General features: G+C 38.5%; 1 protein-coding gene across 1 annotated transcript in view; it reads left to right on the top strand.

The window, feature by feature from the left end:
* Nucleotides 1–26,409, top strand: part of LOC150083037 (uncharacterized) — a 93,850-nt gene that overhangs the window by 56,202 nt on the left and 11,239 nt on the right. Inside the window, exon 5 of the mRNA XM_090378366.1 lies at nt 13,411–13,615. Within this exon, the coding sequence (XP_090234492.1) occupies nt 13,411–13,615 (205 nt within the window). The remainder of the gene's footprint in view (nt 1–13,410; nt 13,616–26,409) is intronic.

Here is a 26,409-nt window from a genome sequence, read left to right as displayed (position 1 = left end):
ATTAAACTAAATGTGAACTCTTACCAGTTGGGTTTACATCATTAATTTTATGGATTGCTGGATCTCTTCACTGGAACAAAATAAAATTTAAGGCGTATGAGAAGAGAGCAACAATTATGTGCAAGGAACAGCTGAAACAAAATCTTCCGTTACTGATAAAACTAAATTAACAGCTTCAAACTTTAATCCGGATGCTTCATTGCCTTAACATCTGTGTCTTTTCTCCTTCTTAAAAAAAAAAAATTATTTTTAAATATGCATGCTGTGAGACATAAGTGCTAGCAACCATAGCATCCTTGTGGTTGCTAGCACTGAAAAGAAGAAACTTCACTGTATGCTTATTCACTTTGGAGCAAACTAATAAAGATAAACATGTGAGTAGCGGGGGGGGGGAGCCCTTGGTTTACTCCGGGGTTGGAGCCCTTGGTTTACTCCGGGGTTGGATTCCTGGAAATGCCAGCATATATTGAATCGGTGTAAATGAAACCCAAATTATAATGTATTTCAGGTAAAAATTGAGACTTTCATAAAATAATACAAACATTTTAATATTTAATTAACATAAAAATTATATATAAGCATTTAAATCATATTTATTCCATAATAAAATATAAATAAGTAGTAGTAGCAGTAGTAGTAGTAAGAATAAGAAGTACTATAATTATTGATGAAAGAAAGGCCCTGGTTGTATATCGTCAGGGCAGAAGATGGCTCATCTTCTGCCATCTTTGAATCAGTAAAGTAACAAGGTAGTGAGGCTGCAATGTTGCATCGATGCATCTTCTAATAGAACAGCCATGGTCCCAGTCAGGATCAATGTCTCCACTTCCTCAAATCCCCTGAAGTTATGTAGTATACGCTCAGGCCATGCTTTCCACCATACTACAGTCATTCAAGTTAATGTGACCTCTTTCCATGCAGCTTTAATGTTGATTCCCTTTAGGATATTATAGGCCTCCAATTCTTTGATAGACACTTGCATTTGTCCATTTCCCATAACTTCTTCTTCAAGAGGAGTGTTTCCATTTACAATGGGTTTCCTCAGCCTACAAGTTATTTCTTGTTAGGAATTTTTTCCCGCCATAAAGTGCGGTTCAAGGTGTCTTGGTCGGTTAAGCCTCGGGCTGTCATGCACTCCCGTACTCCATCCATCCATGTCCTCCTAGGTCTTCCTCTTCTCCTTCTTCCAGGAAGTATCCATTCCAGGATAGCCTTTGGATATCTGTTTTCTTGCATCCGTTTTACATGTCCATACCATGTTAGACGCTTTTCTTTGATGGTGTCAATAATAGTCTTTTTCACTTCCATTTTTTCCCTTATGTCTTCATTCTGTTTTCTGTCTCTTCTAGAAGTTCCTGCTGAGCATCTCCAAAAATCCATTTCTGTGGAGAGCAATTTGTTTTCCGCTCGCCTATTCAATGTCTCCAGGTTTCCGCTCCATACAATAGAAGACTTTGTACAATCATTTGAAATATAAGTTTCTTTGTTTTATTTAGGATATTTTTGCTCCACAGAACAGAGTTTAACATGCCGATAGCCTTTCTGCCTTCTGTAATTCTCTTATTGATCTCTGCTTGGGATGATCCATCACTTTGTAAGATTGATCGCAAATATTTGAATTTATCGACTTGTTTGATTTTAAAACCTGCAATATTTAGAACGTGTCCTGGCCCTGAAGACAACATGTCTTGTTAAAATTGATTTTTAGACCCCATTGTTTATATTCCTCAAACAATTGATGACATGCATACTTTGCATCTTCTAAGTCTTGTGCTATCACCACCTGATCATCTGCAAAAAGTAAATTGTGAATATAGGTGTTCTTATTAATCGGCAATCCCATTTTATTACATTTTTTTGACCAGGATCTTAGGCAGATGTCAATATAAATTTTGAAAAGTGTTGGCGACATGCAACAACCTTGTAATAAGCTTTTGAAGTGTGGAATTCAGGTGACAAAGCTGATCCCACTTTAATTCTGCATCTATTATTCCTGTAAATCGCCTTAATAATGTTAATTTGTCTATCAATATTTGCCTCTTTCAGTGCTTCCCATAAGAGTTTTCTTGGAACACTGTCATATGCCTTTTCAAGGTCAATGAAAATCATAAAGATTTTTTTTCCTTTTGATTGGCATTTTTCAAGGATCTGTCGTACTGTTGAGATATGATCTATACATGACCTCCCAGCTGAAAAACCACTTTGTTCTTCTGATACCTCGATTCAGGCTTCTAAATGGTTCCTGATCCATTTTCCAAGGATCTTTAACAGCGGGTTCAGGACGCATATTCCTCTGTAATTTGAACAGCTTTTCCGATCGCTCTTCTTATAAATTGATGTAATATATCCTGTTATCATTTCTTTCGGTATTTCTTCTCCTCTCAGTATACTATTTAACAGTTTTTGTATCAGAACAGCCACTCCTCTTCCTCCATATTTCAGAAGTTCCATGTAAACTCCTCCAGGTCCAGGTGATTTGCCATTCCTTCCCTCTTTAGCAGGAGTTCCACTTCCCTAACAGAAACTTTTAAGCCCGAGTCTTCTAGACCAAAATCCTCCATCGTCTTGAACTCTTCCCGGTCTTCTTTTAAAAGTCCTTCATAGTACTCTGTCCAGTCTTTCAAAGGTATTAATTGCAAACCAGCATTGTGTTTATTCTGTTTTCTCAAGTCTTTAAGGACCTTCCACGATTCCGCTGATTGCTTGAAGCCCAATTTGCTATTAATAGTTGCGCATTTCCTTTCCCATTCTTCATTTTTCGCTTCTACTACCAACCGATTGGCTATTTTCTTTTTTTCAACATAAATGGTCCTATATGCATCATTCCTATCACCCAGCCATTTCTGATATGCAAGTTTCTTTTCCTCTACAGCATCTCTTACTTTCTCTGTAATCCAGGTCTTTTTTGGTCCTTGGCTCTTCTTTTTGCCTAGGATTTCATGAGCTTTTTTTTAACAATTTTTTTAAATATTCGTAGATTTCTTCAGTATTACCTTTTATCTCTATGTTAATTGCAGCATCCAGTCTTTGGGTGAAGTTGTTTCTAATGCTGTCGTCCTGGAGTAGGTCAATGTTAAATTGATCCACTTGTAGCATTTCTCCTTCCCTGCATTGTTGGTTGTCTCCACACATATTTTCTTAATCCAGTTCCACCTCAGTGTTGTTTTAACAAGAAAATGGTCAGATCCACATTCAGCTCCTCTGTAAACTCTGACATCTTTCAATACGTATGTCCCTGAATGTTTTGAAATAATTTAATCTATAACTGATCTAATTTGTCTTGTCTCCTGTGACCAAGTATATTTATGGATATCCTTGTGTTGGAAAAATGTGTTGTTTATTCTCAAGTCGAACTGTTCACAAAGATTGCATAGTCTATCTCCATTGTCATTCCTCTCTTTCTCTCCAAATCTTCCAATAACTTTGCTATTTTGTTCAGTTCCTACTCTTGCATTGAAATCTCCCATTAGAAATATCTCTTTGTTCTTAGGAATTTTTTCTATTAGTTCTCTCAGATCCTCCCAAAATTCATCCTTCAAGGTATCGGCAGTGTCATTAGTCGGGGCATATATTCCCAAAATACATATTTCTCTCCCGTATATTTTCAATTCCATTGAGATCATTCTTTCATTAATAAATTGCCAGTTTTTGATGTTGTGTCTCAATTTCTTTTTAACAGCAATAGAAACTCCTGCTCTTGCTCTTTCACTCTTATCAACTCCACTCCAAAAATGGTAGTATTCTCCCATTATTTCCTCTCCACATCCCTTTTTATTTGTCTCTGATAACACAACGATGTCTAACTTGAATTTGTGCAGTTCATCCGAAAGAAAGTTTCTTTTAGTTGAAAGGCCTTGAATATTCCAGCATCCCAAAATCATAGTCCTTTTCCGTTTGCCAAGTCGTTTCCGAAAGTGCAGTCCATTTTCATTTTCACTTGTAGGTCTTTTAGCATTTATGTATTTTTTACACTGAACGAGGAGCTAGCCCGTTGCAGCAACCCCTAACCTGGAGGGCCGGGGTATCTCTCTTAGTCTGGCCCCTACCCTTTGACCTGTCCGGCTTGGGAGGCCCTACCAGTAGCTAAGCTACCGCCGACTTAGCTCTCCGGGTCATCGGGACACGCAAGTCTTCCACCGCGACAAGGTGGAGAATACCATTGGCGGAGAATACCATCATGGGACTTCCACAGTCCCATCTCTCCAATGTTTGTTGGATGTCCTGGGGTATTGTTCAACCACAGCAGCACCCTCGTTGGATAATTATTTTCATCACAGTAGCGATGTACCATTGGACAAAAATTATATGTATACCAGTATGTGAAGACATTTTTTGTCACCTAAACCCTTCTGTTTGAAGACTAAATGATTGGTAATTTGCTTTAATGATTCCTTCATCACCCTTAGCGTTTCAGAGTAATAGACAAGCAGTGGTTCAGTTTTACAGTTTCTGAAGTATTTCTACTAAGAAGAAGAGTTAAATGGTCCTTAGCAGGTTGATATCCAGGAGATGTTTCACTTCACAGGATATGAAAGTTCTTGAAGGTATCTTCTTCCATTAAAAGCCGGTCATCGTGAAACAAAAATTACATGGACTGTGTTAGAGTAACTGAGAATAAGAACAGGTGCATATACATGCACCTGTTCTTATGCATGTACTTGCATGTACACCAATGATAGGAGTATAGTAAATAAATTTGATGAATTTGAAGTGCTGGTAAAAATATCAAAGGTGGGTATTGTTGGAATATCAGAGACATGGTGTCACACAGATATAAGCAGTGCAGAATTGGAATATGGGGAGTACAATGTGTACAGAAAGGATAGACAGGATAGGAAGGGAGGAGGGGGTTATGCTGTTAGTTAAAAAAACACATAAAATCTAAAGAAATTCATCCAGTTGACATAGATTTACAGTGTAGAGTTGAGGCAGTTTGGTGTGATGTAAGCACAGGGAAAGCAAAAATGAGAGTAGGAGTGTTATAGGCATAATGACTCCAATGAGTACAACAAACATTTCTGCAGAGAAATAGAGTGGGCCAGTAAATCAGAATGTCTTATAAAGGGAGATTTTAACTTCCCAGATATTGGAACTTGTGGGTTGGTCACTCGCACACTAGCAAGCCTTTTGGGGATTTATTTGATGGTTATTTTCTAAAGCAGCATGTTAGAGGCAACAAGTATTTCTGAAGTATTTCTACTAAGAAGAAGAAGAGTAGAAATGCATGCTGATAACCAGATCAATAATACTCTTGATCTGGCTATCAGCAGTGAATATTCGTACATTAAGATTTTGCAGATAAAAGAACCACTAGGTGGCAGTGATTACAGTGTACTGATATGGGATTTACTTAAAGTCGTAACTACCATCAGGGGTAAAGGGAAGGGTTTTTGCTTTTGTAAAGTGGACTATAGTGGTCTCAGACAGTTTTTAAATTCTATACAATAGTACCAACTGATGATGTTACCAACAGCAAATTCTAATTGGGAAGCCTTCAAGGAATTAGTCTTGGAAGATACTATTCTTTTTATACCAACTAAGAAATACTGTTCAAGGTTTAGGCCTAATGTCAGATGAACTAATGAGATTTGTGGTAGAAAAGAAAAATGCATGAGATACATATAAATTATCAGGCAACACAGAAGCCTACAGCAGATATAAGCTAGCCTATAATTGAGTCACCAAGGAGGTTAGGCAGGCAAAGGCAGATTACGAGAAATCTTTGGCAAAGAATGCAAAGAAAAACAGCAGAGTTCTTTACTTATGTAAACTCTAGAAGGAAGGGAATGAATCCAATTAGTCCACTTAAAATAGATAGTTCGACTGTTGATGATCCTGCTGAGATAGCTGACAAATTGAATGAGGATTTTGAATGTAAATTCACACATGAGGAATACTGTAGAGAAGCAGAGGATAAAAGCTTATTAAACTCTAACAGGGATTAATGATTTTGAAATTACAGAGAGCAAAGTGGAGGAGAAATTGTTGAAGTTAAACATAAGAAATGCACCTGGGGCAGAGGGGATCTATCCAGTTATATTGAAGGAGGCAGCGAGGGAAGTTAGCAAATCCTTAGCCATAATTATGAGAGCATCCTTAGATTCAGAGTAGGTGCCCTCATTGACTGGAGATGTGCAAATGTATCCCCAATTCAAAAAGTGGGTTAAAAGGGTGACACAAATAATTATAGACCTTATAGACCAGGGAAAATAATAGTCACTGGTTAAAGAAGTAATGCAGGATCACCTAGACAAGATTGCAGTAATAATTCAGACACGGCCTGGGTTTGTTGGGGGAAGTCTTGTCCGATCAATTTGATTAGATACTATGACGTGGTCACAAAGGAACTTGTTGCAAAAAATAATTTTGATAATATACTTCAATTTCAAGAAAGCTTTTGATACTGTTGCACATGGAAGATTACTGTACAAATTGGAGTGGTATTAGCATCAAAGGCACATGATGCAAGAAAGCAAACTTATATAGCATCAGCCAAAAAAAAAAAAAAAATCTTCCAATTTCACCCATCCACTCGCTATAAATGTTTGTCTAGTTCTGCCTTGAATCTATTTAAGATTTCAACTTCTACAATGACAGATGGAAGTTTGTTCCAGCAAAAAAGGTATGGTATGAAGGGCAACTTCCTACAATGGATAAAAGGGTTGTTGAGTGGAAGAAGACAGAGTGGTAATTAATAGACATTGCTCTTTGTGGACAAATGTTATTAGTGGAGTTCTCCAGGGTTTGGTGTTGGGCCCGCTATTGTTTTGTACATTTATCAGTGATATTGATTAACATATATCCGGCTTAATGTCCAAGTTTGCCAATGATACAAAATTGGCAGGGTTGTTAATGACAGTAATAACAGTATACTATTGTGACAGGATTTAGAAAAGTTGGACAGATGGGCTGAGAGGTGGCAACTGAAGTTTAAAATTGCCAAATGCAAAGTACTGCATATTGATTGAAGTAACCTTAGAAAAACATACCAGCTGTGTGGTACTACAGTCAGGGTGGTAGAGACTGAAAAAGACCTGGGGGCAATCGTGCAGTCAGATATGAAGTTTTTTGACAATGCATACAAACTGCCTGAGCAGGTAGTGGGGTCTTGTCAGTGATATATAGGAATTTTGCTAGCAGAGATAAGGAGGTGATTATCCCCTTGTATAAGGCAATGGTCAAGCCATGCCTTGAATACGGGTCTGGAGGCCTCATTTTAGGAAGGATGTAGGGTTACTAGAAAGAGTAGAGAGAAGAGCAGCAAGATTGGTGAGGGGGAACGAGGGGAGTCCTCTTACCAAGAAAGGCTTAAGTTCTGCAAATTGCAGCATCTGGAGACCAAGCACCTGCAAGGTGATTGAGATGTACAAGGCCTTGAATGGGTTGATCTGGCTCAATGCTGATGGGATTCTTGCTCAGATTATGAACCTGGGGGGGGGGGCATAAATTCAAATTAAGGAAAGACAGCTGTAGAATAGATGTGCAGAAATTTGCCTTAACCAGTGTGTAGTCGATTGCTGGGACAAACTTTTGGAGTGAATGGGAAGGTGGGGGGGTTTTTTTTGGTTTTTTTTTTGGCTGATGCTGTATAAGCTTTCTTTCTTGCATCATATGCCTCTACTAATGGTAATGCTAATGTTAATATTATTTTAATCATTCTTTCAGGTATATCTGACAAAAAAAAAATATGTTTAAAAGAGAAATTTTTTTTGTGTTTGTATTATTTCTTCTAAACTTGGCATGTAAAAATTTCCATAATATAAATTAAACATGACATAATCAACTAATGATGTAAAATGTTAAATACCATAAGAACTGTTAATAACTGCAACCTACATAAAAGCACAAAAAAAAAATTAAAACTACATAATGAAATAAAAATTAAAACTTAAAAGTAAAAAAATACCAAAGTTAACAAGCAGGAGCCAACATTCATCCAGTTCAAATGCAAAGTACTGCATATTGATTGAAGTAACCTTAGAAAAACATACCAACTGTGTGGTACTAAACTCAGGTCCTTGAGGTTTTCACAGACATTCTCTCAGATATGCCAGACAAGCTGTACTTGCTACGTGGGAGTCTAAAACGCTGATGGAACTGATATTCGGGTGACACTCAAGTCAAGTGGACCCAATTTCGGCGAAGTCCGGACGGTCTGTGATAGCCAAATCCTCTGCCTTACACCTTCACGATGGTGGGACTGTTAGTAATCCTGGGTATAACCTCCATGCACAAGTACATGGTGGGTGACCACCCAGGTGTGAACCAACGTAAGCAGGGGTCGAGGTGTGGTGCCCACACCACATGGAGGAACGCCGCTCCCTCTATGTTACCAGGCAGTACTAGGTGACTCTCATCAACCGGTGAAATACCACCACTTTGCTTATTGGAGGCTTGAAGTGGTGGAACCCATGTTTAGTCTTTAGAGCTAAGTTCCGGTCAACCTTTCCCTATCTCTTCCACATGCAGTATGATTGACGACTTTTGAGGTTATGATGAACGTCGTGGCGAGATCCAATATTCCTTACATTTCGAGGGTACAGCTCTAAAACGGTGTTCGCAGGCCGGCCGCTAGTTAGTACACCAGACCGAACCTATTGGTAACTCTCTAAGAGGCTTCCAGATCAGCTAGTGTATAATCTTGCTACCTCTACTCTGCCAGATAGTGACTGGAGGGAGTCCGAGTTGTGTGTATGCGGGGAGCATTGTCGAGGCCACGTTATTTCAAGGATCTGGGTCTATTCTTACCACGTGTACGCCATATCCAAAAATTTCATTACTTCATACAGCATGTCCCACTCACTTTTTCTTACTATTGAATACACCATGAATTGTCAAACTAATAAAGCAAGCTTATCTGTGAAAAGTTCTAAACAGAACACGATGTCCATTTCCACTTTCAGTCTGCCAAACCCCATGTACTTTTTCTGACAGAATCTAAGTTATCGGTTGATTCAACTACTGCTCATCTCAGATGACAAAATTATTCGCTGTATGATTCCTTTCACCTCAAAGGTGGTACTTGTGCATATGTCCGTTCTGATATTCCCTGTCAGAGACTTGGCAATTTGGAATCTCCTCTCTTTGATCTTCTGTGGCTCAAAATCTCTCTACCTCATTGTGTCAAATTCATCTGTTCTCCCAACTCCACTAATCACTTGGAGCTCTTTGACTTCCTCTCTTTGCAACTTGACTTTCTCCAGTCCAACTTTCCTAACAGTGAGGTAATTTTCCTTGGTGATTTTAATGTTCACAACTCCAGCTGGCTTCTGTTTTCTAGTCACACTGACCCAGCAGGTCGAGATGCTGAGGCTTTTGCAGTTACTAATGACCTAGCACAGATTGTTCATTTACCTACAAGAATACCGGACAATCCTAATCATACAGCCAATCTTGATCTTTTTCTCACAAACAACCCTTCTAAGTACACAGTCGAAATGAGAGGTCCTTTAGGCACTTCAGACCACAACTTGGTGATTGTCTCTTCTTCAATGGAGCCTTTATCTCATGGCTATTCCGAACTTCGTGTTGTTTGGCATTAGAAGAATGCAAAATGGGATGACCTGCGAGACTTCTTTTCTTCTTTTCCTTGGTCAGATTACTGTTTCAAAAGTTCTGATGTCAACGTTTGCTCAGATTGTGTCAGTGAAATTATTCTTGCAGGAATGGAATCCTTTATCCCACACTCCACTTTAAAATCTCGTCCTTTATCTAAACCTTGGTTTTCCAATAAATATGCTAAGGCTATTCAAGAGAAGAATGTTGCATATCGTAATTGGCTTGTTTCTAATTCTTCAGTTTCATTTTCTGCCTACACCAAAGCTCGCAACAATTGTAAAGCAGTTATTAATCAGTCCAAACTAGAGTTTGAACAGGTTAAGAATAGAAAACTTGCTTCTTGCCCTAATGGTAGCCAAGCATTTTGGTCTCTTGCCAAAGCTATTGGCCGCAACTTTTGCCCATCTCTGCTCCCACCTCTGTTCAAACCAGATGGTTCACTTGTCACTTCAGCCAAGGATAAAGCTGACCTCCTAGCATCCCATTTTTCTTCCAGCTCATGTATTAATGGTCTTGGAAAAACACCTCCCACCATTCTTAACACACTCCATTCAATGCCTCCTGTGGTCTTCTCTCAAAAGGATATCAGAAGGATTTTGATGAATCTTGATGCTAAGAAAGCTCCAGGTCCTGATGGTATTTCTCCACTTGTTCTCAAAACCTATGCTCCTGGACTTACTCCTATTCTTTGCCGCCTTTTTTCACTTTCTTATTCCAAAGGTGTTTCTCCTTCTGCTTGGAAATTTGTTCATATCCAGCCAGTTCCTAAAAAGGGTGACAAATCCCTCCCATCCAATTATCGTCCCATTGCAATTACTTCTACTCTTTCTAAAGTAATGGAGAAATCAATTAACCGCCAACTCTTAAACTCCCTAGAAACCTTCCGTCTGATCAACGATCGCCAGTATGGATTCCGTCAATGTCGATCCACTGGTGATATTTTGGCTTGTGTTACCCATTTATGGACTAATTCGATGGAAAGGCTCAGTGAAACACAAGTAGTTGCTCTTGACATCTCAAAGGCTTTTGATCGTGTTTGGCATAAAGGTCTTCTAAACAAGCTTCCATCTTATGGTTTGCCAACTGTTTTTAGAAATTGGTTATCCACTTTTCTCTCTGATCACTCACTGAGGGTGATGGTAGATGGCTCTCTGTCTTCTAACTTCTCCATTAATGCCAGTGTTCCCCAAGGTTCAGTTCTTTCCCCCCACTCTTTTCCTCTTGTATATTAATGACCTTCTTCCATTGACTGGAAATCCTATCCATAGTTTTGCCGATGATAGCACATTGCATTACACTTTCCATTTTGAGAAACCTTGTCCTGCTCAGTTAGCTTCAACTTCTCGAAAATGTGCTACCAGTTCCTTAAATGCCGATCTTCAGGTAATTCTCCAGTGGGGCAAAGACAATTTAGTTGATTTCAACCCTTCTAAAACTCAGTCTTGTCTTATATCTCACAAAAAGGATTCTTCTGCTCCTATGCTTATCTTTAGTGACACTCCAATTTCTAGGCAAAATGATATATCTCTTTTGGGGATTACCCTGACTTCTAATCTCTCTTGGCACAAGCACATAACAAATATTGCTTCCTCTGCATCTAAAAAACTTGGGTTTTCTCTTTCGCTCTCGGCGTTACTTTTCTTCCAAACAGCTGCTCACTCTCTATAAATCGCAAATCCACCCTGCCATGGAATATTGTTCCCACATCTGGGGTTGTGCCCCCAAAACCTCTCTCAGGCTTCTTGATTCCATTCAGAAGAGGGCAGTTAGGTTAATTAATGATTCATCTCTAGCAGAGTCTCTCCACTCGCTTTCTCATAGACATATTGTTTCTGCTGCATGCCTCTTCTACAGATACTTCCATGGGCACTGTTCTTCTGAATTGGCTTCTATAATTCCCACTCTCTCTCTCTCTTTCAAAACAGTCCGAACACGTGCCGCCACCAGCCAACATCCATTTACTGTCCAACTTCAAACCCACAGAACCACCTTTTCATCTTCCTCATTTATTCATTCAACTGCCGTTTTCTGGAACAACCTTTCTTCATACATATTTCCTGAAAATTACAATCTACAGAAGTTCAAGTTCAATGTCATCAAATATCTTCTTTCGTTTTCTCAACCTCCAACCCAAGCACGGTACTAAGTACTATAGGTTCTAATACCTCTCATGTTTGGGGTTCACATAAAAAAAAAAAAAAAAAAAAAAAAAAAATTGAAACATTGTGGGTAATGAAGGGATCCTCTTACCAAGAGAGGCTTAAGTTCTGCAAATTGCAGTGGCTGGAGACTGGGCACCTGCGCGGTGATCTGATTGAGGTATATAAGGCCTTGAATGGGTTGAGCAAGCTGAATTCTGATGGGATCCTTCCACTTGTTCAGATTACGAACCTAAGGAGGCATAAATTCAAATTAAGAAAAGACAGATGTAGAATAGATGTGCGGTAATTTGCCTTTAGCCAGCGGGTGGTTAATTGCTGCAACAAACTTCCATCTGTCATGGAAGTTGATAGGTTGAATAAATTTAAGGAGGAACTGGACAGGCATTTGGAGGGAATGGTGTGATTTTTTTTTTTTTTTTTTTTTTTTGGCTGATGCTGCATAAGCTCATACACATGCTTTCTTGCATCACATGCCACTACTACAACTTCATCGTGAAGGCATCTTCCAATGGGAAAATTTCTGGAACCTTGCATTTCTGTCATAGCTGGCTAAATTGGCAGAATGGCCATGAATACCCTGATGAGGTTGATAAATAGATTTAAATATTGGTCAACCTAACTTTAGACTAAATACTTGCCAATGCACATGCACACTTCCTCTATGAAAATTTTAACTTACAAATTGTCAGAAATTTGTAGAAAGAGGAAAATTTGCAAGTCAGGAAGTTTGCTGTTCTGAAGTAGCAAAACAAGTATAACAATGCCATTAGTTTTTCCAACAGAAATGTAAGAATTGTATATCAATTGAGAGCTTTTAAAAAGATTTCAAAAGATATGTGGAACTTAAAATTTAATGCAAAAGAAACATATATGACCTTTCAAATACATTTAGTAAATTGAGAACTGTCTAGTCCTTCCAAACTGAACACATGGCCTTTGGCAACAAGCAGGGAAAAAAAAAGTAACACATTTTCATCCTGTTTAATAGGCTTCTCATATTTTCAGTAGAGAGACTCTGGTAAAAAAAATTATCTTGGAAACCATTAAAAATTATCAGTTACTCCAGAATAAACAATGGTTTTCAAAAGGGAGGATGAAAGTGACTGCCGCTGGACTAGACAGATAGCATCACTAAAATGCTATTTGTTTAAAATAGGACACAACACTGTGACAGCCTGTGTTGCAAGATGTACTGGTCTATCATCAGATATCAGGTGATTCAATTAGGACATCTCTAACAACCTGAGAAGTACTTCTCTGTGAGAATAATCCCTACAAGAATAATTTTTGCAATGCAGTCTGAGAAAATATTAGGATCAGAATATTTACAACAGGTACCAAGAAAATTAAGAATAGACATGATTGCTGATTTCATAATATTATAATTTTATTCATAGCATTTCATAATATTATCATATCCATTCCATAATATTATAAGGAAAACAACATAGATGATCCATTGGAGAAGTGACCATTCACCAAGTTGGGATCTGAAGACAACTAATGCTGCGTATTTTTAAGGATTGTTGGTGAGGAAATGATCAAAAGTGTTAAATTGTGTAAGCTGCAATTTCTGGTAGAAAACTAATGATTTTTCTCTTTAATTTTACATTAATGCTTTATTATGTTTGGATTTTTGTAAAAAATATATATTATATAATTATATATAAAATTTTTAAATTATTTATAGGTCTCTAAATACATCTATAGTTAAAGATACACAGGTGTTCAACAGTTGGTACAAGCATGCATCTCAATTTTCACATGAAACTTTAGACAACTACTGGGCTTTATGTGGTGCTTTAGCTATGGTTCAGATTCATGTAGAGTTAATAAAACTACAGGATTCCTCCCCATTTTCTACTTTGAAAAAAGATATAAAAGACATTGAAAAGGTACTTTTTGAAGTATTTCTGCAGTCCGAAAGCCATGATGAAAAACAACTGTGTAGTTTATTTATTTATTTTTATTTATTTATTATTTATATATATATATATATATATATTTTTTTTTTTTTTTTGTAATTGTGATGGGAAGGGGCAAGATTTATATTATGAAACTGGATTATGTGATTGCCCTATTGATTTAATTGCTCAATTTTTTTGGACAGAGATCATATCTCTAAATAATTCCTGCCATTTAACTAGTAACAGGCATGTAGCAGTTTTGGAAACAAAAAGAAAACATTTATTGCAGTGCATTACCATTAACTTATGCACTACAGTCAAACATTTTGGCAAGAATAATGTGATGGAAAATTATAACAGTTAATTATAAAGTTCAGAGGACAATCACCTGAAATACATAAAATATCTTCCCCAGACACATTCGCAAATTACATTAGGCTTCCTGAGTGGGACTAAAAATCAGATAAATAAAGACATTGTATTGAAAGAAAAACACATATGGAGGACATCTGTAGTAGGTAATGGTTAGATTTAAATGTTAATATTGGTTTGGTGGAGCAGGAAGACCCTCAGTGAGCAATGTAGTGACACTCCATATTTATTAATTATATTAGCCCTCTACTGCCACAGTTCTTTTGTAATAAAGTTAAATTTATTTTTTTATAAGATCTCATATCCTAAAATATCTGGAAACTACATTTTTAAGAAGAGCCATATGCAAAAATGGAACCATTAAGTCAAAACATTAAAAGAATTAAATTCAAAGTAACATATCACAAAATATCCTGAAAATATAGGTTAAACCCTGCAGTGTTGTCACCCCATAAAGTGAAAAAGTTAATGGTACAGAACCGAACTGATGCCAAACTTGCCTTTTAATTTCTGGAAAAACGCTTTGGGTCTTTTGAATTCTGCAAGATGTATACCAAATAACTCATGTTTCCTTAACAGATTGCAATATTTATTGTATGTATTTTTTTCATTTTAATAAAAAATTAAATATTTTTAAAAAATGCTGTTTTTATACCTTTTATTAAAAAAAAACATTAATTTTGCTGAAAATTAAAAAAAAAAAAATTATAGACATAAAATATAAAGATGAAGCTGTAGTCTCTTCCATTTTCCAGTTTAAAACCATTAACTGTGAAATATATATATTTTTTTAAAAATTTATATTTTGCATGCTGTTATTCACTCCAATTTCAAAATTTTTTAAATTTTTTTGTGAAGCATGCAAAATTTGAATATTATGCATGTTGCTGACTCTCTGTGATGAATGAATATTACCTTCTGGTTTGGATGATAATACATTTGTTATTATTCAAAAATAATAATGAATCTTTTAAACAAATCATTTAAAAATGCATCATATAAGATTGTTAGAGCCATTGCTATTTCAAATGAATAGGTTATTTTTGCCAGATCATGTAGTAGAGTTCTATAAATAACTTGAAATAGAAGCAAACACAATTTCAACCGATTGATAGTAAATATAAAAGTGATGGCCTGGAACTTCACAGATTTTGCTCATTCTATAACTCTGTCAAAATAATAATAATTAAAAAAATGCAAAACCTATGTGAAATTACACTTTGGTTATTAACATTAGCATTAGTTGAGGCATATGATGCAAGAAAGCAAGCTTACAGCCAAAAAAAAAACCTTCCCATTTCACCTATCCAGTTACTCCAAATATTTGTGTAGTTCAGCTTTAAATTTATTTAAGCTATCAACTTCCACAACAATGGATGGAAGTCTGTTCCAGCAATCAACTACCACGGCTAAAGGCAAACTTCTGCACATCTGTTCTACAACTGTCTTTCCTCAATTTGAATCTATGCCTCCTCAGGTTCTTAATCTCAGCAAGTGGAAGTATCCCATCAGCATTGAGCCTGCTCAAACCATTCAAGGCCTTATACACCTAAATCAGATCACTTCTCAGGTGCCTAGTCTCCAGATGCTGCAAATGACAGAATTTAATCCTCTCCTGGTATGAGAATCCCTTTGTTCCTCTCACTAATCTTGTTGCCCTTCTCTGTACTCGTTCTAGCAACTCTACATCCTTCTTAAATGAGGTGTATGCAATACTCCAGGTGTGGCCTGACCATTGCCTTATACAAAGGTGTAATTATTTCCTTGTCTCTGCTAGCAAAATTCCTATACACCAGTGACAAAACTCCATGACCTGCTCTGGCAGCCCATCTACACTACTCAGAAACTTCATATACAACTGCACAATTACCCCCAGGTCTTTTTCATTCTTCACCTCCCTGAGTGTAGTACCACACAGTTGGTACGTTTTTCTTGGGTTACTCCTACCCATATGCAGTACTTTGCATTAGTCAATATTAAACTTCACTGGCCACTTCTCAGCCCATCTACCTAACTTTTCCAGAGACTGTTGCAGTAGCATACTGTCTTTACTATCATTAACAACCCTGCCAACCTTTGTATCAACTGCAAACTTGGACATTAAGTGATATACCTTCATCGATATCATTAATAAATACACAAAACAACAATGGGCCCGGGACCGAACCCTGAGGTATTCCACTAATAACATTAGTCCACGCAGAGAAGTGTCCATTGATTACCACTCTCTGCCATCTCCCACTCAGCCATTCCTTTATCCATTGCAACAACTTGCCCTTAATGCTATACCACTCGAATTTGTACAGCAGTCTTCCATGTGCAACAGTATCAAAAGCTTTCCTGAAATCCAAGTATATGATGTCAAAATTATTTTTTGCATCCAGTTTTTGTGACCATGTTGTAGTATCCAATCAAATTGGTCAGACAAGACTTCCTCTAAACAAACCCCATGCTGTGTCTGAACTATTACTGCAGTCTTGCCTAGGTGATCCTGCATCACTTCTTTAACCAGTGACTCCATTATTTTTCCCTGAACAGACGTTAAACTAACAGGTCTATAATTATTTGCATCACTCTTTGAACCACCTTTGCGAATTGTGAATACATTTGCATATCTCCAATCCAGGGGGACCTCCCCTGAATCTATTATGGATGCTCTCATAATTATGGCCAAGAGTTTGCTTACTTCCCTTGCTGCCTCCTTCAATATAACTGGATAGATTCCATCTGCCCCAGGTGACTTGTTTTTTTATGTTTAACTTCAACAATTTCTCCTCTACATTGCTTTCCGTTATTACAAAATCATTTAGCTCCCTGTTAGAGTTTAGTAAACTTCTGTTCTTCCCTTCCTTACACAGGTGGGAAGGAGCAGCAGTGCATAGCACACGCTTCTTGATTAGACCGGGGTTCGAGCCCGTCACCACCAAATACGGAGGATGCGGAAAGGTCAGGGAATGACCACCGCATATCCCGGAGCAATATGGCCTTAGTTGCTAATGCTTCTAAAAAAAAAAAAAACAAAACAAAACCAAACCAACCTTCCTTACAGAATTCCTTATGTGTGAATGTAGATGCAAAATACTCATCCAGTTTGTCAGCTATCTGAGCAAGATCATCAACAGTCGAACCACCAATATCAAGTGGACCAATCTGATACATCCCCTTCCTTCTAGAGTTTACATAAAGAGGCGCCTCCGTAGCCAGGTGGGAAGGAGCAGTAGTGCGTAGGACACGCTTCTTGATTAGACCGGGGTTCGAGCCCGTCACCACCAAATACAAATACGGAGGATGCGGAAAGGTCAGGGAATGACCACCGCATATCCCGGAGCAATATGGCCTTAGTTGCTAATGCTCCTAAAAAAAAAAAAAACCAAAAAACCAACCAGTTTACATAAGTAAATTCTTTGTTGTTTGCATCCTTTGCCAAGAATTTCTCATAATCAGCCTTCGCTTGCCTAACCTCCTTTGTGACTTGATTACAGACTAGCTTATATCTGCCCAGTGGCAGATCATCTCAAGGTTGCAAGGGTGTACCGCACCCAGGGGTGCGGTACACCCTTGCAACATTTGGCACCCTTGAACATTTGCGATACACCCAAGGGTGTACCTCAAATGTTCAAGGGGTGCCAGATTTCATTGGCACCAAGGCACCACATACTCTAGGAATGCCCCTATATCTGCCTTTGGCTTCTGTGTCATTTGCTATTTTATATGCATCTCAAGTATTTTTCTTCTCTGCCACGAGCCTCATTAGTTCATCTGACATCCATTTAGGCCTAAATCTTGAACAGTATTTCTTAGATGGTATGAAAATCCTAGTAGCATCCAAGATTAATTCCCTGATGGCCTCCCATTTAGAATTCACTGTTTTTAACATCATCACTTGATCCCACTGTATAGAATTCAAAAACCTCTTGAGACCACTGTAGTCACCTTTAAGAAAACAAAAACCCTTTCCTTTACCCTTGATGATAGTTATATATCTGTAAGTAAATCCCACATCAGTAGACTGTGATCACTGTCACTTAGTGGTTCCTTTATCCACAAATTCCTAATGCATGCATCATCACGGCTGATAATCTGATCAAAAGTATTACCCCTCTGGTTGCCCCTCGAACATGCTGCTGTAGAAAACAATCCTCCAATAAATCCACAAAAGTCTTGCTAGCATGTGAGTGACCAACCCACAAGTTCTAGTCCATATCTGAAAAGTTAAAATCTCCCATTACAAGACATTCTGATTTACTGGCCCACTCTATTTCTCTGCACAATTGTTCGTTTTACTCATCAGAGTCATTAGGCTTATAACACACTCCTACTCTCATTTCCCCTTTCTCAGTGTTAATGTCACACCAAACTGAATCAACATTGCACTGTCCACCCATGTCAGCTGGATGCACTTCATATTAGATTTTATGTGTTTCCTAACTAACAGTATAACTTCTCCTCCTCCCTTCCTACCAATATCCTTTCTCTACACATTGTACTCCCCAAATTCCAATTCTGCACTGCTTATATCTGTGTAACACCATGTCTCTTATATCCCAACAATATCTGCCTTTAATGCCTTGATCAGTACTTCAAATTCATCAAATTTATTTACTATAAGTCTAGCATCTAGCATTGGTGTATATGCAAGTATACATGCACCCGTTCTTACTCTTAGTTACCCTAACACAGCCCATGTATTTATTTGTTCCATGCGACCCTCAGTACCTCCTGAAGTCCCCAGCAACTTGCTCTCTGTCTGCTGCTCATTAGAATAGAAGCAGTGCACAAATCACTTTTGTCTCTGCCTCCAGCTACTTTAATCTTTTAGTCTGTGAATCTCCACAAGCTAGCAGTTTTCCGACCCACCTAACGCTGCCTCGAAAGCATCAGCAAATATTCTTGCACCCTTTCTATTTAGCATTAGCAAACGCACATGATTCAAGAAAGCAAGCCTTTATAGCATCAGCCAAAAAAAAAAACACCCTTATTTCACCCATCCACTTGCTCCAAATGTTTGTCAAGTTCTGCCTTGAATCTATTTAAGCTATCAACTTCTACAACGACAGATGGAAGTTTGTTCCAGCATCAACCACTCATTGGCTAAAGGCAAACTTCCGCACATCTATCCTACAACTGTCTTTCCTCAATTTGAATTTATGTCCTCTCAGGCAATTATTCTGAGCAAGAGGGAGAATCCCATCAGCATTGAGCATGCTCAAACCATTCAAGGCTTTATACACCTCAGTCAGATCACCTTGCATGTGCCTAGTCTTCAGACATTGTAATTTGCAAAACTTGTGCCTTTCTTCATGGCGCACAATAGCCTTAGATGCTGATGCACCATAAAAATCCTAATAACCAACCTTTCTTTGTAACAGCAACCCTTTTTTCCCCTTCTCTAATCTTGTTTCCCTTCTCTGTACTCTTCCAACAGCTGTATATCCTTCTTAAAATGAGGCCTCCAGACCTGTATACAGTACTCGAGGTGTGGCCTGACCATTGCCTTATACAAGGGAATAATCACCTCCTTATCCCTGCTAGGAAAAACTCCTGTATATCATTGACAGGCCTCTGTAGCCAAGTGAGCAGGAGCAGCAGTGCATAGCACACGCTTCTTGATTAGACCGGGTTCGAGGCCATGACCACCTTCATATCCACGGAGCAATATGGCCTTAGTTGCTAATGCTCCCAAAAACCAAATAACAAACATATCATTGACAAGACACCATGAGCTGCTCTTGCAGACCGTCTGCACTGCTCAGAAAACTTCATATCTGCCTGCACAATTACCCCCAGGTCCTTTTCAATCTCTACCACTCTCAGTGTGGTACCACAGAGTTTTAAGTGTATCCCATCCCTGTAGAAACAATCTCTCCTGTTAACAAGCACAGACCACACTGAAAAAATTCTACCCCATGAGCCTTGCACAATCTCTCCAGGGCCAAATTAATTGATAATGCTCTCATCATATATCCCCTCCTATCGTGTCTGGGCAGAATTGCAGACACTTTCAAATTCAACCCTAGCTTGCTACTTTGTTATATTAGGAGGGTACAGAAATCATGGATTTTTATCTTTGACAATTAACATGTGCTTATTAGCATTAGCATTATTCAGGCATATGATGCAAGAAAGCGAGCTTATAGAGCAACAGCCAAAAAAAAAAAAACCTTCCCATTTCACACATCCGGTCACTCCAAACGTTTGTCTAGTTCAGCCTTAAATTCATTTAAGCTATTAACTTCCACAACAACAGATGGAAATCTGTTCCAGCAATTAACTACCTGCTGGGTAAAGGCAAACTTCTACACATCTATTCTACAATTGTCTCTTTCCTCGATTTGAATCTATGCCCCGCTCAGGTTCTTAATCTGAGCAAGCGAAGTATCTCATCAGCATTGAGCCTGCTCAAACCATTCAAAGCCTTGTACACATCAATCAGATCACCTAACCAGTGCCTAGTCTCCTGATGCTGCAACTTGCAGAATTTAAGCCTCTCTCTTTCTCTTGGTAAGAGAACCCCTTTGTTCCTCTCACCAATCTTGTTGCTCTTCTCTGTACCCATTCTAGCAACTCTACATCCTTCCTAAAATGAGGCCTCCAGACCTGTATACAGTAATCAAGGTGTGACCTGACCATTGCCTTATACAAAAGTATAATCACCTCCTTGTCTTTACTAGCAAAACTCCTATATGTCATTGACAAAACATCATGACCTGCTCTGGCAGCCCATCTGCACTGCTCAGAGAACTTCATATCCGACTGCACAATTACTCCCATGCCTTTTTCATTCTCCACCTCCCTGAATGTAGTATCACACAGTTGGTACGTTTCTCTTTGGTTACTGCTACCCATATGCAGTACTTTGCATTTGTCAATATTAAACTTCAGTTGCCACTTCTCAGCCTTCTGCCTAAATTTTCTAGATCCTGTTGCAGTAGCATGCTGTCTTTACTATTGTTAACAACCCCACCAACCTTTTTACCATCTGCAAACTTGGACATAAAGCCTGATATGCCTTCATCGATACATTAATAAATACACAAAACAACAATGGGCCCAGCACCAAACCGTGAGGAAATCCACTAATAACATTTGTCCCCGTAGAGCATTGTCCATTTATTACCACTCTCTGCTATCTTCCACTCAACCATCCCTTTATCCATTGCAGCAACTTTCCATTATGCCATACCACTCCAATTTGTACAGCAGTCTTCCATGTCCAACAGTATCGAAAGCTTTCCTGAAATCCAAGTATATGATATCAAAATTATTTTTTGCATCCAGTTCCTTTGTGACCACATCGTAGTATCCAAGCAAATTGGTCAGACAAGAGTTAGCATTAGTAGAGGCATTTTATGCAAGAAAGTAAGCTTATGCAGCATCAGCCAAAAAAAAAAAAAAAAAAAACCCACTTCCACTTCACCCCTCTGTTCGTTCAAAATACCTGTCCAGCTGAGCCTTAAACTTATTTAGGCTATCAACCTCCACTACAAGGGATGGAAGTCTGTTCCACCAACCAACCAACCACCCGCTGGCTAAAGGCAAATTTCCGCACATCTATCCTACATCTGTCTTTCCTCAATTTGAATTTATGCTCTCTCTCTCAGGTGATTTTTCTGAGCTAGAGGAAGAATCCCATCAGCATTGAGCATGCTTAAACCATTCAAGGCTTTATACACCTCTATCAGATCACCTCGCTGGTGCCTAGTCTCCAGACACTGTAATTTGCAAAACTTAAGCCTTTCTTCGTAAGAGCACCCCTTTGTTCCATTCACTAATCTTGTTGCCCTTCTCTGTACTCGTTCCAGCAGCTCTACATCCTTCTTGAAATGAGGCCTCCAGACCTGTATACAGTACTCTAGGTGTGGCCTGACCATTGCCTTATACAATGGAATAATCACCTCCTTATCCCTGCTGGAAAAATTCCTGTATATCATTGACAATACTCCATGAGCTACTCTTGCAGCCCGTCTGCACTACTCAGAGAACTTCATATCTGCCTGCACAACCACCTCCAAGTCCCTTTCATTCTCTACCACTGTCAGTGTAGTACCACAGAGTTGATACGTTGCTCTGGGGTTGCTGTTTCCCATGTGTAGTACTTTACAGTACTTTACATTTTTCAATGTTAAACTTCATTTGCCACCTCTCAGCCCATCTGCTCAACCTTTCTAGATCCTGTTGCAGCAGCATAGTGTCAGTAGTGTCCTTGACAACCCTGCCAACCTTTGTATCGTCTGCAAACTTGGACATTAAGCTTGATATACCATCATCAATATCATTTATAAATACAGAAAACAATAATGGACCCAACACTGAGCCCTGAGGGATTCCACTAATAATATTAGTCCACGATAAGCAGTGTCCATAGATTACCACTCTCTGTCTTCTCCCCCTCAACCACCCCTTTATCCATAGCAGCAATTTGCCTCCAATGTCACACTGCTCCAATTTGTGTAGCAGTCTTCCATGTGCAACAGTATCAAAAGCCTTTCTAAGATCCAAGTTTATAATATCAAAGTTATTCCCTGCATCCAGTTCTTTTGTGACTGCATCATAGTATCCAATCAAATTGGTCAGGCAAGACTTCCCCTTAACAAAACCATGCTGTGTCTGAGCTATAACTGAAGTCTTGTCTAAATGATCCTGCAGTGCTTCTTTAACCAGTGCCTCCATTAATTTTCCTTGAACAGAAGTTAAGCTCACAGGTCTATAATTACTTGTGTCAGCCGTTGATCCTCCTTTGTGAATTGGGGTCACATTTGCACATTTCCAGTCTTTTTCTTTGTTTTTTTTTGTTTTTCTTTGCATCCTTTGCCAAGGTTTTTTGTAATCAGCTTTCTCTTGCCTAACCTGCTTTGTGACTTGATTACAGAGTAGCTTATATCTGCCATAGGTTTCTGTGTCACCTGATCATTTATATGCAGAATATTGAAAATTAAATGCATGAGAATTGATGAGAATAAATATTGAGAATTAAAAAAAAAAAAATGGGAGGTAGATTTAACTCATTGCTAATATATAGTGAGTAATGGTTATAGCAAGGAAATTTTGTCAGTCCCTTGATGCTTGTTATAACTAAGTTTGACAGTATATATTTTAGCATAAGCATTAGCATATGAAGCAAGAAAGCAAGCCTATATAGCATCAGCCAAAAAAAAAAAAAAAAACCCTTCCCATTTCACCCATCCATCCACTCCAAATGCCTGCCCAGCTCCGCCTTGAGCTTACAACAGATCGAAATTTGTGTACCAGCCACCGGCTAAAGGTGCGAATTTCCGCACATTCATATTTCACAACTGTCCCTCCTCAACTTGAATCCATGTCCCCTCAGATAAGTACTCTGAGCAAGAAGAAGAATTCCATTATCATTGAGGTTTATCAATCCCTTCAAGACCTTATACACCCCAGTTAGATCACCTCACAGGTGCCTATTCTCCAGAAGCTGTAATTTGCAGAACTTAATCCTTTCTTGGTAACACCAACCCTTTGTTCTACTCACCACTCTTGTTGCCCTTCTCTATACTCGTTCCAGTAGCACTACATCTTTCCAAAAATGAAGCCTCCAGACCTGTATACAGTACTCAAGGTGTGTCCTAACCATTGCCTTATACAAGGGGACAATCACCCTCTTATTCCTGCTAGCAAAATTCCTGTATATTATTGACAAGACACCATGAGCTACTCTTGCAGCCTTTTTGCACTGTTCAGAAAACTTTATACAGTGAAACTTCTCCTAACGGACACCTCTCTACAACGGACATTTTCAAATTCCCCAACTCTCCTGTATTGGTTTTAACGTGTTTTCAGCTGCTGTCTAGTGGACATTCTCTGTAACGGACGTGGACAGGCAATCTGCACTGTTTCGTTTAGATTAGCACTTAATTTGATCTCCCCATAACGGACAGTGGGCGAGCTCACGGCCCTTTTTCTAGGGACATTTCTTCCACGTATTGCCTTAATCGTGTGTTTATTTTCTATTTCTGATTCGCTGAATTTTATCAAGGTTTATGTCGCGGTTCTAAACCCTTTTTCAAGAATTTTAAGGCACGTGTAAAACTTCTGATGAATTCGGTGTGTGCAGGGGGGGGGATTTTTTCGGCCTTTCGTCTTTTGAGTTTGAGTTTTCAGTTTTGTTCAGTGTCGTGTGAAGTGCACGATGTCTTCTCGTAAACATTTAACTTTAAAAGGTAAAGTCGAACTCATTAATGTGTATGATCGGCAAAAAAATAGTGTTCGCAATCTCGCTGCAAAATTCAAAATCGGGAAGACGCAGGTAAGCGACATCCTAAAGAAAAAAATGAACTGCTCAAACAATTTTGGCAACACGTAAATGATCAGGTTCAAAAATCATTCCCGAAAACTGTTGGACTTCAAATTGACAATGTTACGTATGAGTGGTTTTGTCGCGCATGTGCTAAAAAAATTACCATTAATGGGCCTTTCCCATTAAAATTCCCATTATTAGGGAAAAGGCTTTGGAGGTTGCGAAATCTATGGGAGTAAATGAGTTCAAAGCTTCTGTGGGATGGCTAGACAAGTTCAAAACTCGGCATAAAATTTCTTGGAAAACCATAAGTGGTGAAGGTGGATCTGTTGATACTGGGGTTGTAACAGAGTGGACGGTCAAATTGGAAGATTTATGTCGTGATTTTGAAGCTAAGGATATTTACAACTGTGACGAAACAGGGTTGTCTTTTAAAGCTCTTCCTGAAAAAATAATGAGTCTAAAAAACGAAAAGTGCCGGGGCGGAAAAATTTCTAAGGAACGCTTGACTGTACTATTGGGTACAAATAAGCTGGGAGACTTTGAACAACCTCTTTTTATAGGAAAACCACAAAATCCTCGTTGTTTCAAGGGCATAAAGTTGAATCTTTTGAATGTTGACTGGAAGTCTAATAAAAAAGTGTGGATGACACGAGATAGCATGAGTGAATGGATAAGTCACTTTAACCAAAACATGATTCGTCAAAACAGAAAAATTATTCTTTTCATGGATAATGCTGCATCTCACCCGCACATTGAATTGTCCAACATTCAAATGGTTTTTCTGCTACCAAACACATCTACAGAGTGTCAGCCCTTGGATCAAGGGATAATAAAAAATTTTAAACTTCACTACAGAAAACGTGTTTTAAGACATCTCATTGCAAACATGAACGATGTAACATGTGCGAGTGACCTTGCAAAGAAACTCAGCATCCTAGATGCGATTCAGTGGATTTCCTCTTCAGTAAACGCAATTAGAAAACAAACTGTCGTGAACTGTTTTGTAAAGTCTGGCTTCTCAAACGCAAAAATTGAAGTTGTGAACAGCAATGTGGAGCACCAAGAAGAACAAGGACTTCAACATCTATTGATAATGTACGATACTTCCGCTACAAGTGACCCTGGCTACAAAGATATAGACTCGAACCTCACTACAGAAGATGGTGCTCTAGATTCAACGATATTATCATCGATATTTTTCAAGAAGTTCCTCATGAGGATGAAGAAATGGAAGGAGGTCATTCTGTCGAAGAACATATTAACGATGAACCACCGATCAAAATAGAAGAAGCACTCATACAAATCAGTCGTTTAAAAATGTTTTTCGCTGCTGAAGAAGATACTGATCGATGGTTTCTTCACTCCAAACAAATGTTGAAAACAAAATTATCAGCTGGAAGAAGGTGCAGAAGAAAATAGGTGATTAATGTATGTATTTTTCTTAAGATAAAGTCATAATATGCATAGCACAATTGTATGTATATTATTTACAAAAATATTGTGCAAAATCTGTATATAATTTAATTTAATTTTACATTAAACGTTTAATGATTTTTCTTTATCTCTTGTGTATGTAATTGTATATTATTTACAAAAATATTGTTCAAAATCTGTATATATTTTAATTTAATTTTACATTAAATGTTTAATGATTTTTCTTTCTTTATTTTTTTTTTTTCTCCCTCAGACTTCTTGTTAGCGGACACTTCTCTCTAACGGACAAATTTTCGTTCCCCATGGCTGTCCGTTAAAGGGAAGTTTCACTGTATATGACTACACAATTACCCCCAGGTCCTTTTCATTCTCCACCACCGTGGGTGCACCACACAGTTGATACGTCACTCTGGGGCCACTGCCACCCACATGCGGTACTTTACATTTGTCAATGTCAAACTCCAGTCACCACCTCTCAGCCCATCCGCTCAACCTCTCCAGATCCCGTTGCAGCAGCATACTATCATTACTGTTATTAACAACCCTGCCAACCCCCGCATCGTCCACAAACTCAGACGTCAAGCCCGATACACCTCCATCAATATCATTGATGAAGGTATATCAGGGTATATCTAGTTATATCAATAACCGAAAACAATAATTTACCCAACACCAAACCCTGGGAGACTCCACCAATAACATTACAGCCACT

The sequence above is a fragment of the Mastigoproctus giganteus genome, chromosome 7 (genome assembly GCF_048544385.1).
Source record: "Mastigoproctus giganteus isolate SK-2022 chromosome 7, ASM4854438v1, whole genome shotgun sequence".
In the NCBI taxonomy this organism is placed as follows: domain Eukaryota; kingdom Metazoa; phylum Arthropoda; class Arachnida; order Uropygi; family Thelyphonidae; genus Mastigoproctus; species Mastigoproctus giganteus.
This window is presented reverse-complemented; position numbering and strand designations above follow the sequence as displayed.